Source organism: Pipra filicauda, unplaced genomic scaffold (genome assembly GCF_003945595.2).
Source record: "Pipra filicauda isolate LSUMZ 115617 unplaced genomic scaffold, ASM394559v2 scaffold447_size767260_pilon, whole genome shotgun sequence".
NCBI classification, from domain to species: Eukaryota; Metazoa; Chordata; class Aves; order Passeriformes; family Pipridae; genus Pipra; species Pipra filicauda.
This window is the reverse complement of record NW_024104584.1, coordinates 175,433-196,207: the sequence shown is the minus strand read 5'-3', so window position 1 is coordinate 196,207 and position 20,775 is coordinate 175,433. Positions and strand designations below refer to the sequence as shown.

General features: G+C 40.0%; 2 protein-coding genes across 3 annotated transcripts in view; one reads left to right on the top strand and one right to left on the bottom strand.

Moving 5' to 3' along the window:
* Window positions 1-5,194, bottom strand: part of MTREX (Mtr4 exosome RNA helicase) — a 46,187-nt gene extending 40,993 nt beyond the window's left edge. Inside the window, exons 1-5 of the mRNA XM_027716332.2 lie at window positions 4,865-5,194; window positions 4,019-4,147; window positions 2,303-2,369; window positions 683-745; window positions 69-181 (exon numbers count right to left, since the gene is read on the bottom strand). Of these exons, the coding sequence (XP_027572133.1) occupies window positions 69-181; window positions 683-745; window positions 2,303-2,369; window positions 4,019-4,147; window positions 4,865-4,980 (488 nt within the window). The 5' untranslated portion in view covers window positions 4,981-5,194. The remainder of the gene's footprint in view (window positions 1-68; window positions 182-682; window positions 746-2,302; window positions 2,370-4,018; window positions 4,148-4,864) is intronic.
* Window positions 5,195-5,343: 149 nt separating this feature from the next.
* The window catches only part of DHX29 (DExH-box helicase 29), a 30,855-nt gene continuing 15,423 nt past the window's right edge, over window positions 5,344-20,775 (top strand). Inside the window, exons 1-17 of one of the 2 annotated variants that reach the window (XM_027716345.2) lie at window positions 5,344-5,536; window positions 6,849-6,922; window positions 7,690-7,803; window positions 8,373-8,502; window positions 8,878-9,020; window positions 9,763-9,888; window positions 10,295-10,421; window positions 10,696-10,857; window positions 12,265-12,430; window positions 13,651-13,774; window positions 14,199-14,795; window positions 15,509-15,652; window positions 15,746-15,922; window positions 16,523-16,663; window positions 19,182-19,326; window positions 19,544-19,664; window positions 20,605-20,689. In XM_027716345.2, coding sequence (XP_027572146.2) covers window positions 5,344-5,536; window positions 6,849-6,922; window positions 7,690-7,803; window positions 8,373-8,502; window positions 8,878-9,020; window positions 9,763-9,888; window positions 10,295-10,421; window positions 10,696-10,857; window positions 12,265-12,430; window positions 13,651-13,774; window positions 14,199-14,795; window positions 15,509-15,652; window positions 15,746-15,922; window positions 16,523-16,663; window positions 19,182-19,326; window positions 19,544-19,664; window positions 20,605-20,689 — 2,769 coding nt within the window. Of the gene's footprint in view, window positions 5,537-6,848; window positions 6,923-7,689; window positions 7,804-8,372; window positions 8,503-8,877; window positions 9,021-9,762; window positions 9,889-10,294; window positions 10,422-10,695; window positions 10,858-12,264; window positions 12,431-13,082; window positions 13,176-13,650; window positions 13,775-14,198; window positions 14,796-15,508; window positions 15,653-15,745; window positions 15,923-16,522; window positions 16,664-19,181; window positions 19,327-19,543; window positions 19,665-20,604; window positions 20,690-20,775 lie in introns of those variants that run through there. The other variant, XM_027716349.2, reaches the window with a different exon arrangement.

Sequence of the window (20,775 nt, the reverse complement as noted above, 5' to 3'; positions counted from 1 at the left end):
GATGGTGCAACAAAATGACATAACAAATATCACACCCTTCTATTAGAGCTTATTAGAAAATAACTTACTCAGCACAAACAGTTTTACCAGCTGATGTATGAGCTGACACTAATACAGACTGGTTGTTATCTACACAAAGAATAGCTTCTCTCTGAAAGGCATCAAGAATAAAGGGATATTCCTAGAAAGAAAAAAAGCAAAACCATCACAATCTTAAAACAGAGTTACATCTAATTAATTTTCTGACTGATCCAGTGTGCAAACTAGAGGCAGAAATCCTGCAGATATTTGTAATTTCAGCTGATCTTAGTCCAGTATTCTGCAATAGCTTTGTATTTAAATATTTTTATCTAATAGCACACCTAAGATCTTTGCTTATGTCTTGATGTCATACCAAATTAAACTTTTGCCCCGATGACTGAATTTTCTCTAATTTACTAATTTAGGAAGAGAAACTACAGTGATGCCACCACCTGACGTTGCAGAAAGAATTGACATAACAGCCTATCCACTGCATTCAACCATATAATTTTCTCTACCAGATTTTACATATAGAAACATCTTACTTATGACAGGCCATCTTTTCCAGATCTTACTGACAAAGTACATAATTTTTTGCTCTACTCTCATCTACTATCTAAAGCATGTAAAAAAAGAAAAAGAAATGCAATCTACCACATACTTTTGCAGCTTTTCCAGTTCGTGGCTTCAGACCTGTGAATTCTTCACATGCTGGAAGTGCAACCTATAAAATACATTTAAAATAAAAACAGTTGCAGAATTCTGTGTCCACTGCAGTGATGTCTGGCCACGTCAAGTGTACAAAAACTAACTTGAATTGCTATTATCCTGTTTCTGTGAGCTCATGTGTCAAAGGTTCCTTCCTTCCTCTTAGAGTTTTTCAATTAATCTCTCTATTCTCCTGCCCCAACAATGCTCCTTCTCTCACTTTGCTGATACCCCTGCTGTCTTGTGTGAAATATTACTGCTTCACCTACCTTGGAACATCAGCTCTTCAGGACAAGACACAATCATGGCTTTCAGCCAGTGGTAGTGAGAAGCAATTACTCAGCTCACACTGATTATATTCCTTTTCCATACAACACTGTTATTTAAACAGGTAATGTTCCTGTTCCCAGCCAATATCCCACATTTATTCATTCTAAATACTTAAGCTCTGTTCAATTACTAACTCAAGGCAAACCTCTATGAGACAACTCAATATAACAATAATTGTACAGACACCTGGGCATTAATATTTCCCATTTTTCGCATTTAGATGTGTAATTATGTCTATCAATACAATTTGAAAATGAATAATTTCCAAAATTTTGTTTTCACAAAAGAAAACTCTTTTTTTCTTTTTGCCAATATGTAATTTTCAACAGTAATCAGCTTTACAAGAAAGCCTTTTATTCTTTAACAAGAATAGCAGAATATGGCATAATAGAGAATGCACTGCTGCACACATAGATCACAATATGAACACAGTCCTATTTTAACAATTAGTAGGTTTTCCTCCTCAACAACAGCGCTCAGAATGTTCTTGGTAGCTTTCAAATATGGAAACCTATCTACATTATGATCAAGTCTTTCACAATCACTCAATTACATTACAAGTATGATTCAAACTTCTGGTAAGATATCCTACTAATTTTTCAAGTGCATTTTCTGAATGCTCCATGTCAGACACAGACTTCAAACTCTTTACAAGCATAAATTTAATATAAAATAATGTATCTGCTGAAGTACAGGAAGATTCTGCAGAGGGATCTGGACTGGCTGGATCAATGGGCTGAGGCCAATAGTATGAGGTTCAACAAGGCCCAGTACTGGGTCCTGCCCTTGGGTCACATCTCCAGGTAGGGCTACAGGCACCGTCAGGTTTCGGCCGGTTTCTCCTCAGAGTTAACAAGTGACAGGACAATACAAAATGGCCTCAAGCTGCGCCAGGGAAAACTGGACATACACAGGATATCAGAAGAAATTTCTCCACAGGAAGGGTTGTCAAGCATTGCAACAGGCTGCCCAGGGAAGTGGCTGAGTCACCAAACCTGGGAGTACTTAAAGACATGGAGATATGACCCTAGCGAACCTGCTTTAGTGATGGAATTGGCAGTGCTGGGCTAATGCACTCAAAGGTCTTAAGGATGATGTTAAAGGTCTTTTTCAACCTAAATGATTTGCAATTCTATGATACAATAATTAAAAGTGAAACAAACAATACTATTAACCCAACAGTAATAAATACAATGATATGAAACAAACCTATATTTTCCATATGCATTTTCACTGCACTTACCTCATGCGTGCAACCTTCAACAGTTTCCACAGCTTGTACCTTTACTTGAGGCATCAGGTCTGCCAGACTAAAAACACATGAGTTAGGATCACTGAAAAGCATCCAAAAATTCTTCTATCTTTATAAACACTAACATGTTGAATTTCACCTCTACTTTAACTGTGACACGAAGAAAATATGCACAATCTTGACGTGGACAGTCGGCAGAGACTACTACTAGGACTAATACCTGTAAGTTAAGATTTTGCTTCTACATAAGTCTACTTTAGCTGCTGCTTTAAATCTTTCACCACAAAACAGCACTTGGATCTCATTTGTTTGCATAAAGTTTTATGATTAAATGGGGACTTTTTCCAATATACAACAAAGCAAAATTCAAGACCTGTATTCCTGCTGCTAGTCATGACATGGAATAACAGCAGCCTGGATCAGCCCAAGCAGCTGCCTGAAGACAAGGCCCAGTTTCTTTACCAGTTCCTTCTTTCATGGCCACAAGGAAGGAATACAGTCTCACTGCATGAAACTGTTTATTCCTGATGATTTTATAAGCTACTGTGGGCAAATACACATTCTGTTGATACCACTCAGAAATTGACTTAAAATGTTGGCTCTGGTTTTCTCTTGCTTCTATACCCTTTGTTTACAGTGCTCTAAGAAGTCTTCTCATGACCTTCTCTCAGAAAATCTTACTTTCAACTTAGGAAAAATTAATATGCAAGACCAATTGATAATCCAGACCAGAATTCTGCCTGACAGAAGTCAGTAACACATCACCCAGAAAAGAGGATAAGAGCACAGCAAACACGTTATATTTCTGTAGTACAGTTTTCTGCACCTTGAACAGGAAGTGCACACCTGCATTTGGCAGGTCTGGATGAGTTTTTTTCCCATGAACCCTCCTAATTTTCTGAATCAACATAAGCTTCTGAGTTTCCAAGAACCTCTTAAGATACAATAAGATGAAAAAGTGCCTGCACTGCCCCTTCCACCTATTTTCAAAACACCTCATAATACCAGTCATGAAGTTCTAGAAAGAAAAAAGGGATAGATAATGCAGATCCTACAGCACAAAAACGGCATTCTGGCTTCCCTTCAGCTGCCTCATCTCCCTAGCTGCTGACACGTACAAGTACACTCCTCTATCCATGTCAAACACCCGCCATTTATGTTCAAATTTAAATGCATACCCGTAATCAAGATTCCAAACATTTACTGCAGTTATCACCTTACATGCCTCAAAAGTCTTGTTTCTGTCTCTCTGGCCAAATTACTCTAATTACCCCAGAGTATCCCAAGCCAACTATGTTTCTCAATGGCATGGTACACAGCAAACCAAGCCTGCCTCCTCCCATGTACTTGGCTGCTCATCTCTTGCTGTGTGTGTGGAATCAACACAATGGCTTTGACCAAGAACTCTCAATTCATATGAGTACCCACAAACACATAACACTTTGTACTCACATATGTGATAAATACTAAATACATGACTAAATACATGAACGCTTGCACTTTTATTTTAAACACATCCAGTGCTCATCACTGCTGAGACTGCACTAGCAGTCTCACTTAAAACAGACGACGGAAATGCAAATCTTCATACAAAAATTCATCTTTATTCAAAAACAGTGCAAAACTACTTTATAGTGACTGTTCACAATCAGCAATGGCTAACCAGTATGGCTTGCTGGAACGTTACACATTAAGTTGGGCACTTACTTAACATCTTCTGATACATCTTCCAATTTTGGCTTCTTTCCCAGAAAAACAGCTTCTGTACTATCAACCTCAACATCCCTTTTTGGCTTCCCTGTTGCTGGTACTGAAGGTTTTTCTTCCAATCCTTTTCTGCAACACAAACAGACAAAAAATTTAAACTTTGCATCTTTAATTTATTTATTTTCAGGAAAGAAAACAGCTGTCCCAACAGTGACTGCGATCACATTGCTTTCAGGAACAATCCGGGGGAATTCCATTCACAAAAAGAACTGTGGGATTTCAGGCCACTTCCCAGATAAGCTGCCTAGCAGGTCCCAATACTTCCCAGTTTCCACTGAGCCAGGGCTGACTACAGCTTTAGGGCCAGAAATTTTGGGAAAGTAGGTCACAGAATTACAGAACGGGTCAGGCTGGAAGGCACCACAGTGGTCGAACCTCCCTGATCAAGCAGGGTCATCACAGAGCACATGGCACAGGACTGCATCCAGACAGTTTTGGAATATCTCCTGTGAGGGAGACTCCATCACTTCTCTAGGCAACCTGTTCCAGTGCTTGGTCACCCACACAATAAAGTAGTTCTCCCTCATGTTCAGATGAAAATTCCTGTGCATCAGTTTCTGCCCGCTGCCTCTTTTCCTATTGCTCGGCACCACCAAGAAGAGCCTGGCTCCATCCTCTTGGCACCCGCCCTTCAGACACTTACAGACGTTGGGTTCCTTCAGGCTGCACCGACTCCCGGTGCCGGGGGGGGTTCAGCAGCTCACACCCGCCGGCACAAGCCAGGCCCAGAGCTACAACCCGAGCCTCCACCGACAGAGCACCCGCGGCCCCTCTCTGCGCCCTCACCCTGCTCTCCTGGCAGCCTCGACGGCGCCCGCTTTGCCCTTCTTGGCCCCAGAGGCGGCGGCGGCCGCGTCCCCCTCGAACACACTGAAGAGCTCGTCCCCGAACGCCTCCGCCATGCTTGCCACCCGCCGCGCTCCCACAGTGCCCCGCGCGGGAGGGGGCCTTTCCGGCGCCGCACCCCGAGAGGGGACAGACAGAGCTGCCCGCCGGCCCTGGGCACCGAGAGCCGCACGCACGGCCCGCTCCCAGTCTCGGGCCCGCTCCCAGTCTCGGGCCCGCTTCCAGTCTCGGGCCCGCTCCTGGTCCTCCTGGACGCTGCACCCCCGGAAGGCCGAGGGAGGAGGAAGAGGAGGCTGCGCGGCCCGAGCGCGTGCGCTGTGGGTGGGAAGTGATACTGACCAATGGGAGGCGGCGTTGGCGTTGCCGCGCGCGGTGCCCGGATGTGCGCAGGCGCGCAGGGCGCGGGGCTGGCGCGCGCTATGGGCGGCCGCAACAAGAAGCAGCGCGCGGGCAGCGCGGCTCATGCGGCCGCCGCCGCCACCGCCCGGGCGCGCGTCGCTGCCGCCGCCGCGCAGCCCCCGCAGCGTCAGGGGGCCGCGCCCGCAGAGCCCCCTGTCAGGGCCGCCCCGCTCCGCCCTGCGCCCGCCGCCAAGGAACTGCGTGTCAAACAAGGTACCGCGCGCCGCGGAGCGCCCGTGCCGTGCGGGGCGTGCGCGGGTGAGGGTGCCTTGGCTGGAGGGGGAGCGCCCTCAGGGAGCCCCTGAGGGTGCGGCAGAGGGAGAGGCCCAGCAGAAGGACTGGTGTTTCCCGGCGTCGGGAGAGGCAGCTGGAGTCACTCCACCCCGAGGCTGGTTGGGCCTGGCGTCAGCCCGCCCTGCCCGTCTGAAAGGTCGAGAGAGGTGATCCTGCCGCTTTGCTCGGCGCCGGTGAGGGCGTGTCTGGAGCGCTGTGCCCGGTTTGTGCTCCTCAGGACAGAAAAGGAGCTACTGGAGAGGGTCCAGCGAAAGCCACAAAGATGATGAGAGGTCTGGAGCGTCTCTCGTATGAGGAGAGACTGCTGGAACCAGGCCTGTTTAAAGAAGAGAAGGCTGAGAGGGTATCTTATTAATACACATAAATATATCTCAAAGGCAGATGTCAAGAGGATGGTGCCAGACTTTTCGGTGGTGCCTAGTGACAGGACAAGGAGCCATAAACTAAAACAGGCCATAAACTAAAACAAAAAGTTTCAGAACTTTTTTACGTTTAGGGAGACAGAGCACTGAACAGGCTGCTCAGAGAGGTTGTGGAGTTTCCCTGTCTGGAGACATTCCAAACCCACGTGGACGTGTTCCTGTGTCACCGGCTCTAGGTGACCCTGCGTGTGCAGGGGAGTTGGACTAGATGTTCTCTGGAAGTCTTCTCCTACCATAACTAGTTTGTGATTCTGCTTCCAGGGGTGTCCCTGAGTAGATGAACTTTGTTGGCATCAGTGTGTTGAGTCATTTACAAAAAGTCTTGTTATTAGATTATCAGCAGTTCCTGTACAGCAGGTGTTTGGGTGGCACTTTTCCCAGAGTTTCTTATGTAGATGTGTGTTTTGTATGTTGTCAAACCCAATGCAATCTGGATTTGGGATTATTTTGGAGGGTCTTTTTCTTTCTTGAAAGACCAGTTACAGGGCTGGAGGCACTTCAGCAGTGTTGGGTGAGCTGAGGGATGACTGTTCTGGGCATAGTCTGAAAAACTAGTATTCTGCAGCGCTGCGAGATGCCTGTTTTCAATAAAGCAGCTTTGCCAGAAGTAGCTTAGATACCATATAATATTAGAACAGTTTGTGTTGCAGACCATGAGCAAATCTTGCAATGGCCAGGCCATCTGAGATTCCAACTTGTTAGCAAAAAGTGTAGTACTTGCTTATACTAACCTGTGTTGTGTTGGCTCTACTGTAAACAATGTTCTCCGTGTTCTGCTTATGTAATTGATCATTATTTGCAATTTGCAGGTCCGAAAACTTATAGTTTTAGTTCAACAACAGATTCCGGGGCTGCTGCAAATCTAGATAAATCCGTTCTTAAGGTAAATGTCTTCTTTACATAAAATAACTTTGATTTGCATTGTACTGCTTTAGCTGAGTAAGTATTTCTTCAGCTCTTCTTCGGTTTTATGTGTGCAGGTAAACTACATTCACATATTAGATATTGACTGATTATATTTCTGGTTTTGAGTGTGCTTTTAAGAAATGGGGGTAAATTAATAGCATAGGAGAATGTCTATTTTTTAAGTGTATTTTGCATGCAAGACTATTAAGAATTATGTTTGGGCTCTTCTGTGCATGTGGATTCTTCTTCCTGTCAAAGAAAGAATATAGATTTTATATAACAACCTTAGGAGCAACTAAAGCTTGGTTCATACTTTAGAAGAGTTAAAAATATTAGAATTATATGCTAAAATTATTTTTAAAGTTATGTAGGAAGGAGAGTGCCACAGATTGTATCTTGATGTTCGCATTATTTTATACCAGCTCTTGTAAGCAGAGGAGAAAGTCCTTGTTTTCTAGTAGAATTTTTTTTTAATTTCCTTAGAGTATTTCCTTGAAGATGTAAATGACCCTTGTTTGTAATAAGAATGAACTCTTCCATTTCAAGTAAAAGCACATAAGTTGCAAAAGTAAAGAAGTGTTCCTTTCAGAAGAAATGTTTAGAGCACTTATGGAAAGCTGGAGAAGTTGGAATTTGAACGGCAGAGAGATTTCTGCGTTCTTACATCCTTAGCCATGAATAGCATTGATACGTCTTAAAGACTTGTAGTGTTTGTTTGTGTCAACTAATTTTCTCTGTGTGCAGGTAACGATAAATGGTAACTTGGAGAAAAGGATTATTGATGTCATCAATGACCATAAAACCCAAAATGATGACAAAGGAATGATTTCCAAAAGACTTACTGCAAAGAAACTACAGGTAGAGTTCAAAGTTTTGTTTTCCAACCATTGCTTATTTAGAATGAAGAGTTTAGTTTTTGTCATTTTTATCATGTATTGTACTACACTTTTGTGTGCAGTACAAACCATTACAGCACGCTTTTCAGTAGTTTTATTGTTGATTAGTCAATGGAATCAAGAAGTATGCTTATTAGGAAAAGCACATCTTTGTGGATTCAGGAACTAAAATCAAGAGTCTTCAGAAAAGATAGAGGAATAGTACTTAATCTGAATGTTTTATGTTTCCTATATTTTTCATTCCATTTAGCTGGAAAATTGTAGGTGTATCTTTTTTTAACTGAAAAATTACATTCTCTACAGAGGCTGGAATGTAGATTTATTTATACCTATGCATGCTTATTTACAAAGAAAATATTATAAATTTTATGCGCAAAACAGAACTTTCTGCTTAGCCTTATGATACAAAGAGTGCCATGTTGTTTACCTTTATTTAAAGCCAGCTTTCCGCTATGTGGGAAATAGGAGTTTATAAACCTGTATTACACTGATAGATGAAATCCTGATGCTTTCTGGCTTTTCTGTTTATAGGATGTATACATGGCTTTACAAAGATTCTCTTTTAAGACTGAACACATTGAAGAAGCAATGAAAAATACACTTTTGTATGGTGGTGATCTTCACTCTGCCCTTGATTGGCTTTGTTTAAATCTTCCTGATGGTGAGTATGGTGACAGAGAATAGTTTTTAACAGAAGAGAAATAGGACTTGCTCTGCCATAGGAATGCTTCATAGTAGTAATTATATAAATATATCGTTTCACTAAGATTGGTAGTCACCACAGCGTTCTTCTCCTAGATTCCCAGCTTTCTGGTTGTGGGATATTTTAGTGTTTAAAGTGGTATGGACTTGTTCCTACTCTTGGAGTTCTGTGAAAGTCCAACAAGCAAATACTAGCTTATATAAATGCTACAATCTAATTTTATTTCAGGGGTGCTGGTTTGGTTTTGTGTTCTTCTAGTTGGTTCCCAACACACTTTAAAAGATTTTCTGTAATTATTGGCATTTTCTGTGACATGGGTTTTTTATTTTGAAGATGCTTTGCCTGAAGGTTTTAGCCAGCAGTTTGAGGAGCAGCAGCAGAAACCAAGAGCAAAATTTCGTTCTCCCGTGTCACAGCATGAACCCCCACCTCACTTAATAGATAACAAAAAGAAGGCGAGTGGCCCTGAAACTAAGGTAAACTGAAGATTTCACCTGCATTTACTGGGGAAGAGAGAACAAAGTTTTCTAAAATACAGGGGTTGCATTGGCTTCCAACACTGATAAAGCTTATGAAATAATGCATGATTAATAATTGTCACCCACATTATTTTAACTTCAGTGGAATGATCATTTGAAGGTATTGTATTTTTCATGTGGAGTCTAGAAGGCTCTTCATAGGTCACTTCTGTGGTAAAGCACGGGGAATCTCCTGAGGTTTAAACAAGACCCAGGTGCAAGGTCCTGCACCTGGGTCAGGGCAAGTCTCGGTATCAACATGAGCTGGGGTTGAAACTAGATGATCTTTTAACGTCACTTGTAACCCAAGCCATTCTATGGTTCTTAAGCTTAATTGTATCCTAGAATTGGTTTATTCTGTTTATTTACAGGTGGCACTCTTTACATAATTTGTGGGTTTAAGTTTTCCTGTGTACTCGCAGTGTTTTGATTTCTGTGGTCATTGAATCTTAAAACCAGAAATCGAAAAGATTTCATGCAAGGGATTTCATTCTTTACAGCAATTACAATCATTCTGGTGTTAAGATCTATTTATGTTTATAGTGAAATATTCACCCCAGTTGGAGAAGTTTGCCCCGTGTTTTTTTGTTACGTATCTTAGTTTGTATATAAAATCTTAAATGTTAGTTCCTGGCAGAAAAGAGCATTGATGTTTTCACTTCCTTTTATAATTTCTTTTGACTTACATTGCTCTTCTTAGAAGATGAATGTGAAGAAAGAGAAAGAAGTGAGTATGAAGGAATGGATTTTGCAATATGCCGAGCAACAGAGTGATGACGAGAAGAATGAGTCTTTGAAAGAGACAGCTGAGGAACAGTTTGACCCAGTAAGAATAGAATAATGCTTCACAAAGTCTTTCAAAAATGTCTGGTACATCTGTATGTGGGGGATTTATTATAAGTTGGAGATTGAATGCTTTTTTACATGATCTGTTTTTACAGTTGCAGGCTACTGGGTGGAAAATTCTCCTTTTCTAAATTGTTTTTCCTTTCCTCTGTTTTTTGTACTGGGTTCAAAATGTTGAATGTATTTATCTGGAAAGGCAAAATTCTTAAAATATATCTTGGTTTGATTAGGAAATGACTCAAATTCTGAGAGGTTTTGACAGTTATATAAGAACTAATTGTTTCTCTGTTGTATGACCTTGGTATAAATCACAAAAAAATCTCCATTTTTTTATTATAAAGTTTGTTAAAATATTCAACTTGTAAGTAATAATTCTCTTGAAATAGAATGAGAGGTATATACATCTGGCTGCCAAGCTTTCAGAAGCAAAAGAACAAGGAAGCCTCTCCAAGCAAGACAAAGACAAGCAAGGCCAGAAGGCGGCACAGGAGAAAATAAGAAGAATTCAGCAAGGTAGAGCTGTGCAAGTTACCCGTGTTTTATTTTCTGGCCTGCGTGTTTGTTAGGCAAATAATTCTTGTAGTCAGATTGAACTGAAGATTATTTAATCCTCTTTTATGTCAGTGTGTGAAATGCAGGCCTTTCTGAATCTGTACTTTCCGTGTGGATCAAATTCTAAAATGTCAGTAACATTTTACTATTTTTGGTTTTGGGTACTCAGTATGAATTAATATAATTGAGCGCTTTAAGCAGTTGGTGGTTGTAAGTTGTATCTTCTTTCTGGCAGAAATGGGAGTACTTGAAGAACATCCAGTATTTAATCCAGCTCTAAAGATTTCAAACAAACAGGAAAGTGAAAAGAAAAAAACTCCCTCACCTCAGCCTCAGGAAACCACTTTCAATTTGAGCTTGCTTGAAAAACCTGATGGTGCTGCAAAGGAAGACAAAGGTGTGTTGAAAGAGGTTCAGTAGTACAAGCTTGAAGTGTACCACAAGTTTTCAGAATTAGTTCTTGTTTTTCTAGATTGTGTTGCTTTGCACTACAGAGTCAGCAAGCTCTGATCATGAGAAAGGAAGGCAGACTACCACAGAAGGGCACAGAGTTGTTTAAGTTGTAAAGGACATCTTAGATCAAGTCCAAAATTTGGCCAGTCACCACCTTGTCAACTAAACAATGGCACTATGTGCCCTGTCCAGTCTTTTCTTAAACACCTCCAGGGATGGTGACCCCACCACCTCCCTGGGCAGCCTGTTCCAATGCTTGACACCCTTTCCATGAAGAAATTCCTCCTAATGAGGAATGACTGACCCCCACCTGGCTACAATCTGCTTTTAGATAGTTGTAGAGAGTGATAAGGTCTCCCCTGAGCCTCCTCTTCTCCAGGCTAAACACCCTCAGCTCCCTCAGCAGCTCCTCACAGGACCTGTGCTCCAGAGCCTTCACAAGCTCTATTGCCTTTCTCTGGACATGCTGCAGCACCAAAATGTCTTTCTTGTAGTAAGGGGCCTAAAACTGAACATGGAATTCAAGGTGCACTGTCACCAGTGCCCAGTACAGGGGGGCAGTCACTGTCCTGTTGGCCAGTCACTGGTCCTGCTGGCCACACTATTGCTGATCCAAGCCAGGATGCCATTGACCTTCTTGGCCACCCGGGCACACTGCTGGCTCATGTTCAGCCGCTGTTGACCTTCATCACTGGGCAGCTTTCCAGCCACTCTTCCCCTGCCTGGGGTTGCTGTGGCACAAGGGCAGGACTTGGCACTTTTCAGCCTCATACCATTGGCCTCAGCCCATTTATCCAGTCTGTCCAGATCCCTCTGCAGAGCCTTCCTGCCCTCCAGCAGATCAACACTCCTGCCCAGATTGGTCTCATCTGCAAATGATCAGTCTGTCTCACTGACCAAGCTGACTTTAAAGGATCTGTATTTGTTTTAGTAGATTACATTGAAAGTTAATTTTGCCATCCTGTCCTGTCTAAAATTTAGATTATTTCTTTTTTCAATTGTAGTGCTAATTACTGTTTCTAGTGTCACTGTCTCATCTTTTTGAACTATTTTCATGGTAAATCTTCAAACTGTTAGATTATTTTCTAATAACCAGACTTTAACGAAAGTTCTAAAATTATTGGGTGACCAAAGATGACAAAATACTGTAACTAATTTTCTGCTAGATGCTTCTATGGGAAATGCAGGCTTTTCTGTCATGTGTTATCAATACCAGTATTTCTGCAAAATATTTCAGAAAATATTGCTGTCTAGTAAAATACATTTGAATAAAAGGTAAAAATGTTGTTGACTTCAAAGGATTGTAAAATAAACTTTAGGAGACTTAAAATGTGTCATTCTGCTCTTGTAGTGAAAAAGAAAGAACCACTAGATATAAGAAACTTTGATTATAGTGCTCGAAGTTGGACTGGTAAATCTCCAAAACAATTTTTGATTGACTGGTGCAGGAAAAATTTTCCCAAGAGTCCAAATCCTTCTTTTGAAAAAATTCCAGTTGGAAAATACTGGAAATGTAGGTATGTATTTTCTGTAACCTTTATAACTTCATTTTCGTTCATTTAAAAATAGAAAATCTGGCCAATTCTGTCTTGTTGATCCAGATTTATATTAGTATTATATATATATATATAAACTCTTTTTTTAGTCCATCAGGGAGGTATTTCACTCTGGATAACAAAAGTGACAGTTAGACTAGGTACAGTTAAAAAAAATAAGATTCTAGTTAATGATCCTAAAGCTCAGATGAGATTTTTATTTATGTACTCCTGAATGAAAGGTTAGTCTGAAGCAAACCTGTGAGATAAATTTAGACAACTGACTTTTGGTATTCTCATTCAAAGTAGTATATTAAATCATAGATTCTAAGTTTATGAATACTAAAACCCCTTTGGAGATTCTTTAATAAAGTGGAAGTTAGAAATTTTTATTAAAGCTACCATAAATTTGTAGTTAAAACAGCACAGTACCTTTTAATTTTTTAAATTTCTTTCAGAAAACAAGTCTGTAATATAGTGTTATAAAGTAGAATATTATTATCTACAAATAAAGTAGATACAACATTACAAATGAGTAATATTTCTTGAAGGCATGAAATAAAATTTTTTAATTTTTTTAATTTTTTAAATTTCTTTCAGAAAACAAGTCTGTAATATAGTGTTATGAAGTAGAATATTATTATCTACAAATAAAGTAGATACAACATTACACATGAGTAATATTTCTTGAAGGAATGAAATAAAAGAACTTGTTTTCTTACTCAAGGTAAAAGCTATGAATATATTGTCCACCTAAGAATATGAGAAATTTGGCTGCTACTCTGACTAGCATGTATCTGTTAAACAACTGTTTGCATCTCAGTAGTTCATTAAATGTCATCTCGATCTATCCTAGACAGATACAAGCACACAAACAAATATTTAGTCCTTCTTCCAAGCACCTAACCTTATTGGTATGTGTATAAATACTTGTGCTTTGAAAAAAATAAAGACATTTGTTAAGAGAAAAAAAGAAGTCATAAAATCATTACTGGAATCTTTACTGAAAATATTCTGCTGTTCAATCAAACTATACCTGCTATTTCTGTTTGTAAAAATATTATTGAGCAATATGAAATTTATTTTGCTTAGTTTCTGTATTTGAATTTCACTCTTTTATTTTATACAAAAACATTAACAGGTGTACTGTTTATATAGATAGCAAAAACTGAGATAATTACCTTTAAGAATTTCTCTTTAAGGGTCAGGATTGTCAAATCATCAGATGATATAATGGCAATGTGTCCTACAATTGTAACAGAAGATAGTATGCAAGCACAACATCTAGCTGCTACTTTGGCACTCTACCATTTAACCAAAGGACAAGTAAGATTTTGACCAATATTACTGTTCTTGGCCTGGAATCTGCCTCTGCACTTTTTTGTTATAAAACCTGTAGTTAAATTCTAAAAATAGTTTAATGATGTATTTCCCATTAAATTCTTTGCGTGTATTATATGTTAATTTGTTTTTATGTACAATCATGCGTATGCTTTGCAGCGTACAGAAAGGATATTTTTTTGAAAGTAAAGCTATTCTTTCAGTGTTGTAAAGAATGCAAGCCAGTTGAAAATCAAAAATGCATTGTTGATGTTTATATTACTGTTTTCATGGTTTCTGTGTTTAGAAGTAGCTCCCTACTTTTTTTTTGTCGTTATCTTTTGACACTCAAGTTTGTTTACAGATAAAATATTAGCGATACTACTAAGTATGTAATAATGTAATTTTTTTCTGCTTTTTGCACCTGAAGTCAGTTCATCAGTTACTGCCTCCTACCTACCGAGATGTCTGGCTAGAATGGAGGGATATTGAAAAGAAAAAGGAAGAAGAAAACAAGATAGAAACCAACAAGCCTCGTGATACCTTTATTGCTAAATTATTAAACAAACTCAAAAAACAACAGCAGCTACAGTCTGAAGACCAGCCTAAAGTATCTGAGGGTCCTGAAGATTCCTGGGAAAACTTAGTTTCTGATGAGGACTTCAGCAGTCTCTCCCTTGAGACCACAGATGCAGATAGTTTGGAACCTTCAAGGATTTTGTTCAAAAAGCTGCAAAGTTCCTCTAAATATGAGAAGCTTCTGAAAGAGAGACAAGAGTTACCTGTGTTTAAACACAGATACTCAATCATAGAAACTCTCAAAAAACATCGAGTACTTGTTGTGGCTGGTGAAACAGGCAGTGGGAAGAGTACCCAGGTGCCCCATTTTTTGTTGGAAGACTTGTTGCTAGATGAAGGATCAAAAAAATGCAATATTGTTTGCACACAACCCCGAAGAATCTCAGCAGTGAGTCTGGCAACCAGGGTTTGTGAAGAGCTAGGCTGCGAATCAGGACCAGGAGGAAAAGTAAGATGTGTCTGAATTCCTTTTTCTTGTCTTGATCAAATACAGGGGGCTGGATTGTTGGTACAAAGTGAAAACATTATTTCTTACACAACTAAAGAGTTGGATGTTGTTTTCGCTCAAAGAGGACTTCTTGCTATATTAGTTGTTTCTTTGCAAGTTGTCACTTGCGAACGTCTGGGTATCCATATATGATTTCTAAAATCTTTAGAGGCTAATGTAGAGCGATGGTGTTTCATAATGGGAGTGATCAAAGACTTGAGTAGATTACCCAAAGACTGTTACACCACTATCACTAGGGATGGAGAAAACTCCCTGGAATGGAGAATAAGGGTCCTAGCAATCCAATCTAGCCTCGAGTGAGGCTCTGCTTTGAGAGAGGCTCCCTTCCAACAGAAGTTATTTTGTTATTTGAAGAAAGCCAAAGTCCTGTATTTGTTATGGTGGTCTGTTTGTGCAAAAATATTTTTGAGGCTGGCAAAGAATCCTGAAAAGAACCCTGAGTTTACCAGCTCTTTGATACTCTGAATAAACTTAGTGTGTTTTCCCTTTCTTAACAAAGGGAGGCACTTGTAGGAAAGTGTGGCAGTCGTGCACCACACTACTTAATTAGCAACTTGTGCAGTGTCTGAATCTGACAGGTATGAAGTTTCATTTAATTTTGAATATTGCTAGCTTGTATATTATTTTAAGGTTTTTTTAATGTTTTATTTAAGAATTCCCTGTGTGGATATCAAATTCGTATGGAATCAAGAATGGGAGAAGCCACCAGACTTCTGTACTGTACAACAGGTGTCCTGCTTCGGAAACTTCAAGAAGATGGTCTTCTTTCAAGTATATCTCATGTTATTGTAGATGAGGTTATTAATTCTTTACTATTCCACAGAACCTATAGTTATTCTGAGCCCTGCATGTACTAAATCCTTGCTATAGATGTGTTTTTCTAATTCTAGGTACACGAAAGAAGTGTCCAGTCTGATTTCTTGCTAGTCACTCTGAAAGAGATCTTGCATAAGCGCTCAGACCTGCATGTGATTTTAATGAGTGCTACTGCAGACAGTGAGAAGTTTTCCAGCTATTTCTCACATTGTCCCATTTTAAGGATTTCGGGGAGGAGTTACCCAGTTGAGGTAGGTAGATGTTTCTCTTCAGTATGCAAGACAGTTTGTATGCATGTGTACAGTGCTTGCCTGGTTAGTATCTGTAGGCAATATGCCTATATCACTTTTTTATTACTAAGAATTCAAGTCTTAAAATACATTTTTTGAGGACGTGTAACCCTTTTTCTTTTATGGAAATGTAAGATGACTTCAGGGCTTTGAAGTATAAGGTTGTAATGTTTTTTTTGTGATGGATTTTTTGATTAAAATCTGTCCATCACTGATATTTTGATTTTTATCTATTCAACCTAGGCAGAAATGAAAGCATTAAAGAATTCACCCTGCTCCCTATGCAACTTTGTCATTACACTCTGTATTTTTGTTATGCATGCAATACAGGCCATGGTAAAGTTTGTGTTAGTGATTGCATGGAAAAGTCCATTAGCAAACTTGTAGCAACTCTAAGTTTAGGTTTACAAAAATCTTAAGAAAGATTAAGTTGAAATTTGCAAGATCTATTACAGCATTAAGGCATGCCCTGTTCACCTTTGTTATGTAAGCTTTAAAAAATGAAAAAAGTGCTGATCAGTTTCTGATATGCCTTGTTTCTTCTGCAAATTTTCACCAAAGATTTTCCATGTTGAAGATGTAATTGAAGCAACTGGCTATGTTCTGGAGAAAGACTCAGAATATTGTCAGAAGTTCTTGGAGGAGGAGGAGGAAGTAACAATAAATGTTACTGTCAAAGGAGGAGGCACTACAAAGCATCAGGTAAGATAGGCATTTCTAGCTTTGACTTGGAAAATTTGACATTTTTTTATTATTTTATCTTTTTGGTTCCTCAAATATGATTGGATTGTATAATATAAGATATTTTTCAGTTGGTAAAAGACATACACAATGGCACTCCTACAGTGGAAACCAAGTATTTATAAATGCTGCATCCTTTTGATTGTCTCTCCATCTCCTATATAGCTGGCTTGATTTTGCTGTATTTGACATTGAGTTCTGCTGTACAGATTCCCAGCTCTGGATCTGTAAGCAGCAGCAGGGAAAGCATTTCATTTTTTTTTCCTGAAAGAATTCTCCTATGTAGCAAACCTAACAACAGAAGAGTCGGGATCTTATCCTTCTTAGCTGAAAAACTCCCAAGGTGCTCCAAGTTGGCATACCAAATGAGATGATTTACATGAGGTTGTTGTACAGAGCTTTTTTTGTTTAATTATGATTAATCCTTAGGTACTCTGCAGTGACAGCTCTATGTGCTTCTGGATCAAAATTCTCGAAGGGGAGACTATATCAATACTATCTGATTGTGGCAGCTTAGGCTGTTCATCTAAACTATGCTCTGACTTGCTTTATCAAAATTTCTCAGGACCATTTAGCTTGGTGTGAACAAACAGTGATGCATATGTTGAAAAATACACTCTCGTGCTCTGCTGATTGTTTGGGTTTTTTTCCCTCCCCTAGAATGGTAGTAGCCCCGTACATCACAACAGCCTCCTTTAGTTGTAAGCCCAAGCACTCTCATGAGCGCTGCTCCACCTTTGTGGTTTGTTTCTATTGATGCTTCAGTACAGAAGGATATGCAGTGTCAGGCTTCTTTAAGTGTATTAACAATGAAGTAATTTAAAATTGTAGAGGGTTGACACTGGCTGGATGCCGCATACCCACCAAAGCTGCTCTGTCATTCTGCTCTGCAGCTCAACAGAGGAGAGCAAATATAACACAGGGTTCGTGAGCTGAGATAAGGACCGGAAGAGATCAGTCACCAATGTCTTCACAGGCAAAACAGACTTGAAGTGGGGATCTTAATTAAATTTATTATTAACAGAATCAGAGCAGGCTAATGAGAAGTAAAATAAATCTTAAAAACACCTTCTGCCCACCCCAGCCTCCTTCCCAAGTTCTGTCTCCTCCCCTCTCCCCAGCAGCATAGGGAGATATGAAATGGTGGTTATGGTCAGTTCATCACAGGTTGTTTCTGCGGCTGCTCAGAGAGAGGAGTCCCTCCCCTGCTCCACCATGGGATCCCTCCCATGGGAGACAGTCCTTTGTGAACTTCTCCAATGTGAGTCCATCCCTCAGGCAATAGTTCTTCACAAACTGCTGCAACATGGGTCACTTTTCCATGGGCGCAGTCCTTCAGACACAGGCTGCTCCAGCGTGAGTCACCCACAGGCTACCAGTCCTACTAGGAAAACCTACTCCAGCATGGGCTTCTCTCTCCATGGGTCAGTCGGTCCCTGCCACGAGCTGCTCCAACATGGGCTTTGCATGGGATCACAGCTTCCTTCAGGCGTCCACCTGCTCTAGCATGAGTCTCCTCCATGGGCTGCAGGTGGATCTCTACACCCCTGTTGACCTCCATGGGCTGCAGGGGTACAGCTAGCTCACCATGGTCTGTACCACGGGCTGCAGGGGAACCTCAGCTCTAGTGGCTGGAGCACCTCCTTCCCCTCCTTCTCCACTGACCTTGGTGTCTGCAGAGTTGTTCACGTGTTCTCACTCCACTCTTCTCTGGCCGCAATTTCATCTGCACAATAACTTTTTTTCCCCCTTCTTAAATATGTTATCACAGAGGCATTACTGTCATGCCTGATTGGCTTGGCCTTGGCCAGAGGTGAGTCTGTCTTGGAGCCGGTTGGCATTGGCTGTACCCGATATGGGCATAGCTTCTGGCAGCTTCTCACAGAACCCACCCTTGTAGTCCCCCTGCTACCAAAACCTGACCACACAAACCCAATACAACAGTGGCACTTAACATAGAAACTTTATGCTATGTATGTAAGATGTCTATAAACAATTAAACAGTAAATTTAAATGTATGTTTCATCTTGTAACTCTCTCCGGCTCCAAAACACTGCAGAAGTTGCCTCCTAATTCATTGCAACCATTAGAGAACAGTCAAGTGAGGGAAAGGAGAGAGGGGAAACTGGTTTCTTGTACCCCAAAGGAAGAGTTTAGGAAGAAAAGTGGACATCCTACCTCAGTTTGAGTTGATACCAAACAAATGCCAGATGTGGACCTGAAAACTGTTTACTTTTTGGACATACTTTAATTTTTACTTTGTTTTTTTAATCTGGAATGTCATATAACAGCGTATACCTATGCACATTATGTAAGTGGCTGTGATTTAATCTAACTTGCATTGGGTTTTGTGGGTAGTTAGTTAAATGTCTCTTACATCAATGTCTGTTTTAAGTGAATAGCAAATTGGTCTTCTGCTCTCTTACATTCTTCTAAAACACTAAGAATATGATCTTCTTTGCCTGCTTTTGTCTTTTAGGAATATGTCCCAGTCCAGTCTGGATCTGGTATTGATTTGGCTCCTTACTATGCGAAGTATAGCAGTCATACCCAGCAGGCTATCTTGTATATGAACCCTTACAAGATCAACCTTGAACTTGTTTTGGAGTTGCTTTCATACTTAGGTACAATCTAATTCTTAAAAAGTTTATGTAGTTGGGGTTGTCCTGTGGGCTTATTTTTGAGTACTTTCTACTGATAATGAAGTACTTGAACTCATTCTTACATGAAACATCCTAAAAAGCATTGACTGCAGAGTCTAGCATTAGTTCTTGTTGTCATGTGAAACTGTTTGCAAATGCATGTTTGTTTTAACTACATGCCTGTACTGTAACTTTCCAGACAGAAGTCCCCAGTTCAAGAACATCGAGGGTGCTGTGCTGATCTTTTTACCAGGCCTTGCCCATATCCAACAGCTGTATGATCTCATTTCAACTGACAGAAGATTTAACTTGCGTGACAGGTAATACAGATATTTTCTATGGAATTAGTAGTTTAGCTTACAACACAACAAATATACTCAATGTTTGCTATTCTTGAAAAAGGAAACTGGGAGTTATACCTTTGAGCTGTTTGTGCTACAAATGTCCTTTTATTATCTAAAAGTTATACAAGCAAAAATGACAGATGCTTAGGAATGGTACAGTAGTAACTTTATTTTTTTATTATATTTTTCAACAAACCTAATCACAAAGCCCTTGACTACTTCTTTTCCACTTAGGGTGTGGAAGCTGCCATACCTGGGATATAGATTTCTGTGGCTTACTGGGAAGTGACTGCTTCCTGCGAAGAGCTCCAGAGACAGTAATCTACCAAGAGAAATGGCCTAGGACTGTAATGACAGATAGTTTTGAAATTTATATTGTGGGTAACTAAAAGTTAAGACAACGGTATGAAAAGAACATTTGCAGTCAAATGCCAAAGATTCATAGATGGACTGAGATGTTAAGGTCTGGAAGAGAAGGAAAGTACAAATCTCTGTGGCTGCCTTATCCCTGAAGGCCTTTATTACTCAATCTGAAAGTTGCATGTGTTTATAGATCTGTGCAAAGTATCAGTAGTGGTCCTTGTCTTGGAAGCACAATGTAAAGAGCTTGAGTTCATGGACACCTAGTTCCCTTTTTTGCTAGGCTGTTGATGTAAATTAACCTAGAGTTTTGCAGTAGTAGTATTTTTCCTGTGTTTTTACTGAATAGAACAGCCCTGTGAACTAATGATGTTATTTTTATTTTGTATTGTAATAATACAGTGAGGCAGACTTTCATACCTAATCATACGAAATTTTACTCTTTAACTGTCCATTCTAGTTGCTTTCTCCAAGCTACTGTCATCATGCTGGTCTTATTTTTTTACTGTATCTTATTTGATAAATGTGTATTGATTACTGTAATTTCTTGTTCTAGGCACAGATTAATAGCTTTGCATTCTGTTCTTTCAACTCAAGATCAAGCAGCTGCATTTACAATACCTCCTCTTGGTATTAGAAAGGTATGATGTATTTAGAAAGTTCACGAAAGGAGAAACTTGCTGTGGTTGCAATTCTGAATTGTTATAAAATCTAACCATACAGAATT